Raw genomic sequence first — 14,497 nt, 5'->3', positions numbered from 1 at the left:
AGCCGCCTTCCGGAGTCTCCACTTGGCCCTCTCCCTGGGAGCTCATATTCAAAGCTCTATTCACACCCTCACCCACCCACCCACCCACGGATTAGTGTTTCTTCCCTGATTTCCTTTCCTCAGACATGAAAATTCCATTCTTGCAGCTGCTCAGACCAGAAACCTTGGCTATCCCTCGCTGGGTTCCTCCCTCTTCTCCACTCCAAATGGGGCCGTCAGCTCTACCTTCAAAATATATCTAGAATCCAACTAGCGCTCACGGTCCTCTCCCTTCCAGACCACCGCTTTCTCGGGAGTCTTCCCCTGCCCCCCCACCACCCCCAGCCCAGCGGCCCATGGGGCCCTATCAGTGTCAAAGTCAGGTTACACTAGCCTCTGCTCCAGACCCTCCAGCCCTCTGCCACCTCCCCGAGGAAGAGCCAAAACCCTCCCAACGGCCTCCAGGTGCCCCTGAATGCCCCTCCCTCCACCTAGAGTGAGGTGATAAGGCCAAGGCTTCTTCGGCAGGGCTGGCTGTGACCACACAACCACCGTGAGCCTTCTCAGCTTTAGCCACGGGCTTCTCAGGGGTCTGGCCTATAGGGGGAGCACAGCCTCACCTCTTGCACAGCTCAGAATCTCATACATTGTAAGTGCTCCATAAATGTTAGTTACCATTGTTCTGATCCTTGTTTTATTATCCAGAACGAGTTAAGTTCAGAAGTTAGCGTGCAAATACATCGTCAAAATTAACTTTAACAGTAAACTGCCAGGAAACACGTAACATGGTTTTCGTATCTTGTATATCCAACCCGGCACAGCCTATGAACAACACGTATGCAAATACTACGATGGAGTATTACTCTTACTGGCGGGTTTCGGTCAGTGTGAGAACATGAGCAACTGAAGAAGGGCCCCGCTGTAGCCGGGGCATCAATCCTCTGCGAGGCTCTTCGATGGGGTGGGTGGGGCAGGACGACACCCAAAACGTAAAGCTATACTGCCTCTGAGCCTCACTTACGGCCCCCCGACGGCCGGGTGCAGCTCATCTTCCAAGGACGCCCCCAAATGGACGGCGAACTACCACCTTTAGTGCAGTTTTCAGAAGCTCCATTAAAACAAGCAGAAATAGAACTACTTATTATGAAAACAAAACTAAAACAATATGAAAAGCCTTAACCCTGGGGACAGAGAAGGCAGAGCCAACTAAACTTGAGGATTGTAAATAACGATAGCTGACAAACCTCAACGCTCTTCTATGTTTCTTAAAACGGGGCAAGGGATCTGGATGTATTCAACCTCAGGCACATGCCGTGTCCACTGACAACAGAGACAGAGAGCTCAGGAAAGCATCACTTAATAAAAGCACATTTGGGGGACGTGTGAGCTGCACCAGCCCCATTACGGGCCCTGTTACAATGCAGCCACAGCAGGTGCAAAGCATGCTACAGAAAATGAATGGCCAAGGGCTGGGGGAAGGTGGGGGGGGGGGGTCAGTCGGTTGAGCGTCCGACTCTAGGTTTCGGCTCAGCTCATGTCACGGTTTGTGGGTTCAAGTCCCGCGTCAGGCTCCGTGCCGACAGCACAGAGCCTGCTTGGGATCCTCTCTTTCTCCCCTTCTGTCTGCCCCTCCCTGCTCACACACACACTCTCTCAAAAATAAACATTCAAAAAAAAAAAGAAAAGAAAATGGCTGGCCAGAGAACTGTGTGTTATTTGCACGTGCAAGCAAAGGGAACTGGCAGAGGCAGTTTCAGCAGAACCTAACAAACAGCAAGGCCCGTGAGGGTCATGATCTCCTGGAGGAATAAACACTCACCAACCGCCCAAATTCTTTGCCAAATTTTAACAACGTGTACAGTTAAGTTTGACATAACTGTGTTCCGTGCTGTTTCGGCGATGCCTCTGTGACAAAACATTGAGGTAAGCAGGTCAAAGCTGTGATGTGGGGCACAACTTGTCGCAGGGACAAAGTGGAAGGAGACACAGAGTCACATCACGAGCATGGAGAGGCACAGTCCGGGAAGTCAGCCTCTCCACGGCAACCATGACGCACTGGAGTCTGACGCTAAGGCTGCTTTTACAGCAACGACTAACGCCATACCTGTAATCGTGACACAGGCACACGTGGAAGTCACGAGAAAAGAACTCATCTCCCAGGTAACGCTTAACCTCACCTCTACCGGCCTACCCAACAGAACGACAGCAGCACTCAGGTTACCCTCGCGGTTACATCACTAGCATTTCCGTCAGACTGTAAACTGTCTAGCGGCTTTTGATTCTGATCAGCTGGCAGTGGCTGGGTGGGAAAGCGCGGAACCACGTACATCACCATCCTCAGTCCTAGGAAATGAACATCACACCCATAGGCCAACATTCACTGTGGCCCAAACAGAGAGCAAAACGTTAGCGTTCTCACTTCCTAGGTAGGACCTCTTTGTGCCTTTATTTTCACTGCAGCCAGCAGGCGGAGTCTAGAAAGAAAAGCCTGGGGACATAGAGCCTATAGTTTATGAACATGCACAGTGATTCCCTTCTGTTGTTACAGGCCACAAAGAAAGAGGATTTTTCCCCCCAGGTTCTTTCCACTGACTCCCCAAAAGCCAGGAGAGCCCGCCTGAGGACGCTGTGCTGATGCACACACATCACAGCGGGCGGTCCGAAAACGGCAGGCGGGGCTTGAGAACTTCCTTCTTCCCCTTCCTTCGTTCCCTAAGCTCTTCCCTAAGCTCGTACTCAGCTCCTGGCACATGCCTGGCGGGTTCATTTCCTCAGCTGATTTTCAGTTGATAGGATTAAAAACAATCATTAGGAAAAAGCAATGCAACAATTATTTTACAAAATAAGAAGAAACTGGACAAGTATACTTCACTGGGTTTGTAAACAAAACTCCGAGCTTTGGCTTCCCAGCAAAGAAAAGCATTTCTGCAAAGCAACAATGTCAAGAACCGCCCTCCTCTGTCTGCGCCGCACCCGAGTCTGTCCACCGCGCACCAAGGGGCCGCCAGCACTTGCCACGCCCGGCCAGCATCAACCGGCCGAGAGCTCAGCAGGCCGGGGAGCAGGGGCCCACACTCCTCATCCTTCGACCGTTCGCTCGGGGCGCCCTTGTTTTCCACTCAGCTTCCCTCCGCCATGAGTCAAGGCAAGAGTCATTTCACAGCAACTCTGGTCCAAAGCAGAAATAAGATCCCTTCCCAGACTGAAACCCTCACCTCGCATTCTCCTCCCAACCATGACTCAGCAGCTTCTTTGGAATTTGCTCACAGAATTTACCTGAACTAACCTCTCCTTTAAAAAGGCACCTGCATTTTAAACTCCAAATCACTTTCCCTTCTGGGTCGGGTAGCAAATGGCTTTTGAGGAAGCATCCGACCACCCCCTTTTCTCTGTGTGAGCACTGCCCCTGCTCAAGGACAGGACCCCCCAGGCAACTCTGCCCCCTCCTTGCCACGCGTCCAAACCGGTGGACTCCCGCCCACTTGTGTTTCTCCCTAGGTGACAGGTGCTGGGTCCCAGCTTCCACCAGCCTTCAGACGAGAGGGAATGGCCCAGAAGCAGAGAGAGAAGCGAAGGAGAGATTGTGGCTCATTAGAGAAAATGACTCTGGCTGTCCATCATTTTGCTGGCCGTTCAGGCCGCTTCTCCGGCCCTGCGTCTCCAGCACTCGGCGTCGCAAGTCCCCTGTGTGCTGCAGGTGTATTCCCACTCCTTAGACCAGGCTCATTACGTCCCACTTGCCATAACGAAGCGGTACCCGATCAAGACAACCCATGAGCGGTCACTTCCAAAGTCCTATCCCACAGTCTACGAGGCAGCAGTTTCGAGAGATCAGAGGTTAACAAATCAAAGGGGTGGGGAGGGGAGAGGAGAACAGAGGGAGAGGACAAGGGCAAGGAACACTCCTGAAACACCTGAGCATTCAACTCCGTTCAAGAGAAATTCGGTACCGCCAGTGATCGTACTCGCTCAGTTAGGTACCAGGACATGAACACACGGGCAGCTCACAGCCTCAGTCCCCGAGGAGCACAGTGAGCGCGGTGACGAAGGGGAGCCAGGACGAACACCCGCAGTGGAGGACGTGAGGCAGCACGAGGCAGCAGGAGCCCACGCCAGGGGCCAGGGATCTCACAGACGACTCTGAGCAGGAGGAGAACACACTGCCGGGAAGCGCTGAACAAACCTCAAGAGGCATGCGTGGTGGGCGGCAGCCAGAAAGAATACACCTCTGTAGATTATCAGATGTAGCAACCCTGGTTACCCCAACATCAGCCTTTAGAGGACTCAGCTCAGGAGACAGTTTCGGTAACTTGTATGAATCCTCCCAATTCGACTCTGCTTTACAAAGCTACTTTTCGAACCGCACCGTCGCAAACAGTGGTGAAAGCAACATAATTTTCTAAGTGGTTATGATCTCAGAGAGTACGTCTTGTCCTGAGTAATAAGAACTGCACAATATTAATCTAAATGGGTGATTTTACTCTAAAACTATTTTGTTCTGTCAGCATGAAGGACAGGAGAAATATTTTACGTGAAGCATTAGAAGATGGATGAAAATAATCTTACAGGGGGCACCTGGCTGGCTCAGTTCGTAGAGCAACGCGACAGGCACGGAGCTGAAAAAAAAATCTTACGATATTTTCTAAAAAACAAACAAAAAATTATGAATCATAAACAAAGACAGTGTCCTTAAAATACCAGCACTGCTACCCCACTTATGGGAATGCAGCTAAAAGTAATATAGGGCACGGAAAAGCCACACGTGGAAACACTCTGGAGAGCGTAACAAAAACTCAAGAGCAAACTAAGTAGGGGCCCCTGGATGGCTCAGTCAGAAGAACATGGGACCCTTGATCTTGGGAGTCAGGAGTCTGAACGTAGAGATAAAACAACTAAGTAAACAGCCAGTAATAAAGAGTATATTATATTGCTGTTGGAATACTGCTTGAGGAAATATAACTTAGCCACTAAAAAGAATGAAGATAATGTAAGAAGATAGAACATGTTAAATCGGAAAAAAAGGACATAAAATTTTGTGTATACTCTAATAGCACTTGTTAAAGAATGTACTTTATAAAATTCAACTTATGAAGAAAAATGCCAAAAAGGAAAAAAGGACCGTGTTCACATCACAGTGGTAAGACAATGAATAGTTTATTTTTCTAAGTTGTTTTGGTCAAGACGTTGCATTTGTGTACCTTTAGCCCCACCCCCCGCCCCGCCTCTTTCTTCTTCTCGTAAGTATTAGAAACAAAATGCAAACCTACTTCATCAGAAGCAGAACGAAGACACTGGACAGCAGCCTGTTTTTTCATTTCTTCTAGAGTTAGATCTGAGCACTTTTTCTTACTCTTTCCCCATTTCTTATAAGCTCCTTTTTCCCAGCCCAGGAAGATGTCATTCTCCTAAAATGAGATTAGACAGAGTTCAATGAACAAGATGAAATAACAAGTCTCATACTCTATTATTTCCCACACGCTCACACACACATTCCCTACCAGGTATGTTCATCACAGAATGGCACCCGCTAATAAGAGACCACAGAACACTGTCAATCAGAGCACTTGACGAGAATCCATTCATTTGGCATCTATCATTGAGATTATCATTACATTATTTATGATCTTGATGAACCTGACCCACTGACAATCAAAGTAAATGCTAATGAACTCAGACATGTTTAAGTAAATGCAAGTATTGTATATCCAAATTTCAGTATAAATTCCAAATCATATTCACAATTAAATGTCTTCTCTTCTGTGCTTCCCACTCTTTTGATAGTGTTCATATAACTACCAGATTTTAACAGTTAACAGTTAAACGGTTCAGTCCCTATTTCTTCACCTTATTGTCTAAAAAGCAACACACACAAAATATTTTATGCTGGCATTTTAATTTTATGTTTCCCCTTGGTTACATATGCCCGTTATAAAAATCTGAAGAAAAACTGAAGAGCAGGAAGGAAGCAAAATTATCCGTGAGCCTACCATTCAGTGAAAACTAGAATAATCTGGACTGCTTCATTTGGTCTTTTCTGTATGCTTTAAAAAGCAGAGATTTGAACTCACACTATTTGTAGAATATTGTAATTGTACTTGACTTACTGATCTGTAAACATTACCCCCATGTTACCACAAATTCTTTGGCTATATAATATTCCAAGATGTAAGTTTATAGCTCTTTCCCTCAACTGGGACTTTAAGTAGTATCTTGAATTGCTTTGCTACTTTGTTTTGCCTTTTAAAAGGGTTTCCATTTAACAAATTATGATTAAAACCAGTGGACAATAAGGGAAAAAAGATCAGAATGACAGACAAAGGCAACATTTTAAAAACTGCTTAGAAGACATGGCCTACAGTGGGTCGTCAGGAAACAGATATGAATATATGAGTAAGATGAAAAAAGAAGGAAAAGCGTAATAATAATGAACTCAAAAGATTTTAAAAGATGTAGGGCGCCTGGGTGGCTCAGTCGGTTAAGCGCCAACTTCAGCTCAGGTCATGATCTCATGGTTGATGAGTTTGAGCCCAGCATTGGGCTCTGTGCTGACAGCTCAGAGCCTGGAGCCTACTTCGGATTCTGTGTCTTTCTCTCTCTCTCTCTCTCTCTCTCTCTGTGTGTGTGTGTGCCTCCCCTGCTCACACTGTCTGTCTCTCTCAAAAATAAATAAAAACATTTTAAAACATTAAAAAATAAATAAATAAAAGATCAAATCACATGCCATCTAACCCAATTTTTACTTTGATCCAATGCACAGAAATCACTTTTATTTCTTATCTGTGCCACCAGATAAGAGCGGGAGAACAATCCCTCCATCTACACCCATCATAATTAGCACACTTCTACTTAATTTCTTGGGCATGTCTGCAGATCTCATGAACCCGCAAACCAGATTTTTCTGGCTGAGTGGTGTCAATTCCAATTTTCCAAAGGAAAATGTGTTTGATGGCCAAGTAAGTATATCAGTATATTTCCATTATCTAATGTGTTTGGCTGGACTACACCTGAAACCGGACATTCCTTATTAGTGATATCTTCCAGAGACACGGCTTGTCCTCTGACAGGGAGAGTGGACAGAACCATAACAATGCAGACTCGAAGCTTCCAAAGGCAGAGAGAAATGTCATTTTCTCTACTGTTCATAGTATTTAGAGCAAAGAGGGCAGAAACGTTAATTATGGAAAAAGGGACTCCTTGTTGTTTGAACTGCTGGGATTGGCTCTTTCTCCTTCTTGAGCAATACGAACATCTCTCTACCCGGCAGAGGGAACACCTTCAAAGATCCCAATCAAGTTTTATTAGGCAGACAGAAGGCACTTTCAAGCTTCACATGGACAGGTGCTCTTTCTGAAGGGCAGTCTGACAACACATGTCCAACTTTTCAAACATGGGCATGCACCTTCAGTCTAATAATTCTACTTCTGAGAATTTACCTTAACCAAATAACCGCCCTCGTGTGCACGGATTTAGCTACTGCAATGCTGATCAGACAGCGGTCAATCAAGGCAAACCAGCGGAAACAACTGAAATGCCAAATAAGGAGGACTTGGTTAAATAAGTTACGATTCATCCAGGTGATGAGATATAGCCATTACAGAAATTATGAAGCATACTTATTGACACACAAAGCCATTCACAGTGTATGTAAGAGAAACAGTTTATACAAAAGGACGATCTCATTTTTTTATTAACGCATTTGCACATACGCACACATTGATGTGCATTAAAATGTCTCAGAAATGAACTAAGAGGTCACTAAGGAGCTTATCTCTTGGTGAGTAGGAGGAGGACACTCATTTTATTTTCTGATTTTTCTTGTAATTAGGCCATACTCCCTTAATAGTCAAAGCTATATTGGGGGCGGGGGGGGGGGGGGGGGCCGTGCCTGGGTGGCTCAGTTGGTTAAGCGTCTGACTTGGGCTCAGGTCGTGATCTCACAGTTTGTGGGTTTGAGCCACACGTCAGGCCCTGTGCTGACAGCTCAGAGCCTGGAGCCTGCTTCGGATTCTGTGTCTTCCTCTCTCTGCCCCTCCCCCTGCCTCTCTCTCTCTCAAAAACAAATAAACATTAAAAAGAATTTTTTGGGGGGTGCCTGGGTGGCTCAGTCGGTTGAGTGTCCAACTTCATCTGGGGTCATGATCTCACGGTTCGTGGGTTCGAGCCCCGCGTCGGGCTCTGTGCTGACAGCTGGGAGCCTGGAGCCTGCTTCGGATTCTGTGTCTCCCTCTGTCTCTGTCCCTCCCCTGCTCATGCTGTATCTCCTCTCTCAAAAATAAATAAACATTAAAAAAATTTTTTTAAATTTTTTTCTTAAAGCTATATATTTTTTTTTCATAGAAAACGTATTAGGTCAAGAATATGGAGAAATGAGAAGAGCTCCTGCAGCTCTTCGCTTACAACGGGAATCTGGCATTAGCTTCATGTTTCCGGTTTGGCATCCAGAGGTTTATACACGAATGTGGATTCACCCATTCATCCAGTAACGACTGAAGTGTCTTCTTTAGGCACTAGGGATTATAAGAATGAACGCAGCAGAGTCCCTGCTTGCCAGACGTGCACAGTCTGGTGCGAAATACAGACACAGAAGCAAATGACTGGGGTACGGCTGTTGCTATTAGAAATGGTACAAGAAGCACTTAGGAAGCTCACTTGGCTGCTAAGCAGAGGCTTCCCACGGAAGGAAAGGTGGCTGAAGTGGAGCCTTGCGAGAGCGAAGAGAAGTTTGGACTAGAGAAAGGGAGATACCAGGCAGAGGAAACAAGGTGCTAGAGCAAGGGACCAAGGAACAGCAAACGTTTGCTGTAGAGAGCCAGACAATATTTTCAACTTGGCAGGCCAAGAGGATCACCAAGGATATAATTACAGGTACTTTTACAAAAAGCAGAGAAAGTCTCACAATGTTTTTATTGATGGAATTCAAACTATAATTCAGTACGATTTTCTGTTCTCAGCCCCATAATGAGAAGGACAAAACTCTTGGGGGAGCAGAGGAAATAAAACATTTGTTTCTCTGGGGTACATAGTTAATGTTCCCTACCATCAAAATCAAATACAAATGTTCATCTGTTAATGCTAATTTTTTTACAATAACAGTTGTCTTCACATACCACAAAATTTACTCTTCTAAAGTGTGCAATTCAGTGGTTTTCAATATAATTCAGTGGTGATTAGGCAACCATCACCACTATCTTTTTTGGGTTTTTGGTTTTCTTTTTTTTTTTTAATTTTTTTTTTAACGTTTATTTATTTTTGAGACAGAGAGAGACAGAGCATGAACGGGGGAGGGGCAGAGAGAGAAGGAGACACAGAATCTGAAGCAGGCTCCAGGCTCTGAGCCATCAGCCCAGAGCCCGACGCGGGGCTCGAACTCACGGACCGCAAGATCGTGACCCGAGCTGAAGTCGGACGCCTAACCGACTGAGCCACCCAGGCGCCCCGGGTTTTTGGTTTTTTTAAGTAGGATCCACACCCAACATGGAGCCCAACGCGGGGCCTGAACTCATGACCCTGAGATCAAGACCTGATCTGAAATCAAGAGTCAGGCACTTAACCAACAGAGCAACCCAAGCACCCTTCCCCTATCTCATTTTAAAACCTACTCATCTGGGAATGCAAGCTGGTGCAGCCACTCTGGAGAACAGTATGGAGGTTCCTCAAAAAGTTAAAAATAGAGCTACCCTACGACCCAGCAATTGCACTACTAGGTATTTATCCAAGGGATACAGGTGTGCTGTTTCATAAGGGACACATGCACCCCCTTGTTTACAGCAGCACCATCGACAGTAGCCAAACTACGGAAAGAGCCCAAATGTCCGTCAATGGATGAATGGATAAAGAAGATGTGGTATGTATATGTGTGTGTATACACACACACACACACACACACACACACACACACACACACAACAGAGTGTTACTCGGCAATCAAAAAGAATGAAATCTTGCCATTTGCAACTACGTGCATGGAACTGGAGGTATTATGCTAAGTGAAATTAGAGAAAGACAAAAATCATATGACTTCACTCATAAGGACTTTGAGAGACAAAACAGATGAACATAAGGGAAGGGAAACAAAAATAACATAAAAACAGGGAAGGGGACAAAGCGTAAGAGACTCATAAATATGGAGAACTGAGGATTGCTGGAGGGGGTGTGGGAGAAGGGATGGGCTAAATGGGTAAGGGACACTAAGGAATCTACTCCTGAAATCACTGTTGCACTATATGCTAACTAATCTGGATGTAAATTAAAAAAATAAAACACTAAATAAAAAAAACAAAAAAACCCTACTCATCGCCTCCAATGAAACCCTGTACTATTAGGAGGCTAACTACTGACCCACTGTCTCTGCAGATTGGCCTACTCTGGACATTTCATACAAACGGGAAGGATACGATGTATCTCCTTCTGTGTCTGGCTGCTTTCAGTACAATGTTCTGAAGGCTCATCCATGCTGTGACACGTGTCAGCACCCCACCCCTTTTAGGGCTGAATATTATTCCACTGCAATCACACACCATATTCTGTCTATTAATTTGTTGATGGGCATTCGGATTGCTTTACCTTTTGGCTATTACGAACATTCATATACAAGTTTTCTCTTGTATGTATGCCCATATGTATGGGCGTATGTTTTCTCTTCTTCTGATTACACACCTAGGAGTGGAGTTGCTGGGTCACAGGCATCTCTGTGTTCCACCTTCTGAAGAACTGACAATTTTCAAAGCAGGTTTATATCCCCACGACACCGGCAGCGTTTCAGGGCCCCACTTCCTCCACATCCCCACCAACGCTCGTCACCGTCTGGGTTTTATTTTAGTTACCCCAACGGGTGTGAAGTGGTGTCTCATCACGGTTTGCATTTCCCTAACGACTAGGGAGCATCCTTTCATGTGCTTACTGGCCACTTGTGCATATTCTCTGGACAAATGTCTATTCAAATACTGGCCCATTTTGTAAGTATCTCTTCTGAACACACATCCCATTAGATACAGGATTTGCAAACATTTTCTCCAATTCCAGGTTTGTTTTTTGTTTCACTTTCTTGATGATGTCCCTCGAGGCACAAAAGTTTTTCACTGTGAGACAGTCTAATCTATTGAGGTCTTCTTTGGCTGCTTGTTTTGGTGTCAGATCTTAGAAATCACTGCCTACTCCAAGTCATGAAGCCTTACTCCTACGTTTTCTTCCAAGAGCTTTACAGTTTTAGCTCCTTTCACTTAGGTCTAGAAACCGGCTGGAGTTCATATTTGCGTGTGCGTGAAGCAGGAGTCCGACCTCCTTCTCCCACACATGGCTGCTCTGTTGTCTCGGCACCTCTCGCTGAAAAGACTATCCTTCCCGCACAGCACGCTGCTGTCCAAACACACGGAACACAGCGAATGCTGTTTCGTTTCATACAGCTGCATGCGCGCTGCCTTGTAGGAAGTTCTGGGGTCAGAAGCGCGAGTCCTCCAACTCTGTTCTCTTCCAAGATTTTTTGGGCTATTCTGAGCCCACATGTCTATATGGACTTTAGGATCAGCTTGCCAATTTCTGCAGCACAGGCAGCTGGGACTGGGACAGGGCTGCCCTGAGGGTGCACATCAGCGCGCGGGGCTCCGCGGTCTTACGAACGTGGGCTCTGCTGGTCGTGAACACGGGAGGTCTCGCCACTTACAAGGGTCTCCTTTCATTTCTCTCAATGACGTTTTCAGCTGACAAGACTTACTCCTAAGCACTTTGCCCTTTCTGATGCTACTGTAGATGGAATTTTCTTCACTCCATTCCTTAGGATTTCCTATACACAAGATCATTTCATGCATGAAACATACGGGTTTCGTTCTTCCTTTCCAATCTGGATGTCTTTTCTTTTCTTACCTAACTGCCCTGTTAATGCTGATCTAGAGGAAGACTTAACGTACTTCATCTTTGAAAAGGTCTTTTCACACAGATACTGCCAAATGCTGGCATTAACCCACAGGCGTGAGTTTAACACGTTAATTGCCCAGAAAGCATTTATAAAACTGTTAGATTCTCCTCTTGTGTGCCTTTCAGCACATCATTACAGTGCAGATGAGTCTCGTCCACGTGAAAGGCAGGTAGAAGCCTCGCGACTGAACAGTCACACAGACTGTAAGATGCAGACGTTTCCTTTGCCCGGTGTCAAGCGGGAAACCGCGGCTGGATCTGCAGTGTGACCTTGGACAACACTCTGATGCAAAGCCGGCCGGAATGGGGAGTCTGCGGGCTTTTACTTCCGACAGAATGAAAACGTACAAAGCAGCTTGCCATTATTTGGGACCCGAACAGTGGTGTTATTAGTTAGCTGTTAGAATGGCCTCACTGCATTATAAATTTTGCAGATAAACGCTGTTTCGCCTTATAATTTTAGGTTGACTTCATTAAGAAACATCAAGTCTGTAGCAAAAGGTACACAGCAGCATAGTGGGTACACTTTTCTTTTTTTCTTATTTTTTAACGTTTATTTTTAAGAGAGACAGAGTGTTGAGTGGGGGGAGGGGCAGAGAGAGAGGGAGACACAGAATCCGAAGCAGGCTCCAGGCTCCCAGCTGTCAGCACGGAGCCCGACGCGGGGCTCGAACCCACGAACCGTGAGATCATGACCTGAGCCCATGTCGGACACTCAAACGACTGAGCCACCCCGGTGCCCCATAGGTACGGTTTTCTGCATTCTGTTTTTTCCACGTATATTTGAGAGCTCCCTTACTCCGTTTTTTCCCTGGCTTCATGTACTGTGTGAATGTCTTGTTCGAACAATAGCACTGAATAATCAGCTTTTAAAAGAACACAGTATAAAAAAACAGGTCAAGACCTTTCTATCTTGTTCGCGGTTATGTTTTTAGTCTCCTATGCTACACTCATTACAAGTCCACTTAGAGGCAAACGTACAGTATTGGACATGTGCCAAATATTTACTCAATAAACTCAGTAAAATCAAGCACGATTTTTCAAAGCCATAGTCTTAAAGACAGCACACAATCACCGAGTACCAGAAGAAGAGATGGCTGAAGAACTTTCTCAGCATGAAAACCTATTACCAAGTACTTTTCCAGACACTACTGTGAGGTGACATAAGGCCAGAGTTTTGATTGACTTCCTCTTGCTGCCTTCTGTCAAAAAGGAAACTGGGAGCGGGAGGAAGGAAAGGAACACACGCCACCCTGAAGTGCAGCTGGGATAATGACGTCTGCCGGGAGCTGCGAGCATCCACCCCTGCCACCCACACCTTCCGGCTAGCAGCGCCCTGAAAAACCCAAAGCACCAAGTGTTTGAATGAGACCGGTGCCACCCCCACCTCCAGGCCCCAATTGGCTTAATACAAATCAGCGTCGTTTCATCCCTTCGGTCACAAAGATTGGCTCAGACACAGGCATGGGACCAATCAGAAATGGGCACCTGAAAGTGAGCAGAAAACAAAGGGGGGGGGGGGATGCATCCTCCGGATGCCAGAACCACGCTCCCTGCGACTGGCCCCCCACCTCCCTGGAGGCTGGCTGCAAAACCCAGCTGACAGAGGGGGGCAGAAGACAGGCAGGGCGGGAGTCCCGGGGACACTGTCAAAGCTCTGAATCGAACAGGCTGGGGCCACCCCTATTAGTTACAGGAGACCTCCCCCCCCCCCCCCGGAAGCCGGTTTAGGTTAAAATTTTGGTTGCCTGCCAAGGAGAGATACGGCTAGAATGTGAGGAAGGGCCTTAGTAACAAATCCACTTCTCGCTGCTCAAGAGAACGGCGACTTGCCTCTAAAAACCAGCATCATTTCAGGTTAACGACATCTGTTTTTATAACTGGGTCCTCCACCAACAGTGATCACTCCTCGCTGGCCTCCCTGCCCTCAGGTGCCCAAGCAGCTTACCCAGCAGCTCACAGGCCACCCTGCGATGCTGGCTGTCGAGAGCCAAGGGTCTTTCTGTCTTGGGGACTGAAGCGCAGCCCCCAACGCGGCACATCAGGTTCGTCAGGGTCCGTCTGCTCACCCTGCCCGTCTCATCGCCCGCTCGCACCCCTGCCCTGCTCTTCTCTGGCCTCATGACATCAGGCCCTTCCTGTTTCTGTGACCTCGCATGCACTCTCCCTTCCTTCTCCCTCCACCTGCCCAAATGGTCTCTCCTCCGCCATTCCCCCTGCCCCCACCCCCGCACGCGGTGTCCCAAGCTCTGCACAGCCAGAGTGTCTCACAGATCCCGCACCTGCCTGGACCATCCCTAGTCAGCTCTGTATGCCTGGTGCCTGCCACAGCGTCTGGCATGTCACAGGCATCCACAAAAAGCAGAAATGCACGTTGTAAAAATGCAATTACTTACATTCAAAACCATTTCTCTGTTCCATGAAAAGATTTCACCCCCAAAAAATGCATTTTGTTATGATATCTTGGGAAGTCTGCAGTCCCACTCTGACTTTATTTTCGTATTCCCTATGTGTAAGGTGTACTTAATCGATGTGTATGGAGTAAATGTATGCTGCAATACAGCCTATGCGGTGAGACACCTGAGGAAGCGGGGGCGGGTCAGCTGCA

At 46.7% G+C, this 14,497-nt stretch overlaps 1 protein-coding gene across 10 annotated transcripts in view; it reads right to left on the bottom strand.

Moving 5' to 3' along the window:
* KIAA0232 (KIAA0232 ortholog) overlaps nucleotides 1-14,497 on the bottom strand; it is a 99,707-nt gene that overhangs the window by 41,203 nt on the left and 44,007 nt on the right. For 9 of the 10 annotated variants that reach the window (XR_003968515.1, XM_030314256.1, XM_030314255.1 and 6 more), the window contains one exon: nucleotides 5,247-5,384. The exons of the other annotated variant lie outside the window; for it this stretch is intronic. Coding sequence is in view for 8 of the 9 variants with exons in the window: in XM_030314256.1 (XP_030170116.1) it covers nucleotides 5,247-5,384 (138 nt within the window). In the remaining variant the exon portion in view is untranslated. The remainder of the gene's footprint in view (nucleotides 1-5,246; nucleotides 5,385-14,497) is intronic. 10 annotated transcript variants of the gene reach the window in all.

The sequence above is a fragment of the Lynx canadensis genome, chromosome B1 (genome assembly GCF_007474595.2).
Source record: "Lynx canadensis isolate LIC74 chromosome B1, mLynCan4.pri.v2, whole genome shotgun sequence".
In the NCBI taxonomy this organism is placed as follows: Eukaryota; Metazoa; Chordata; class Mammalia; order Carnivora; family Felidae; genus Lynx; species Lynx canadensis.
The sequence above is the reverse complement of the archived record's forward strand: the minus strand, read 5'-3'. Positions and strand labels throughout refer to the sequence as shown.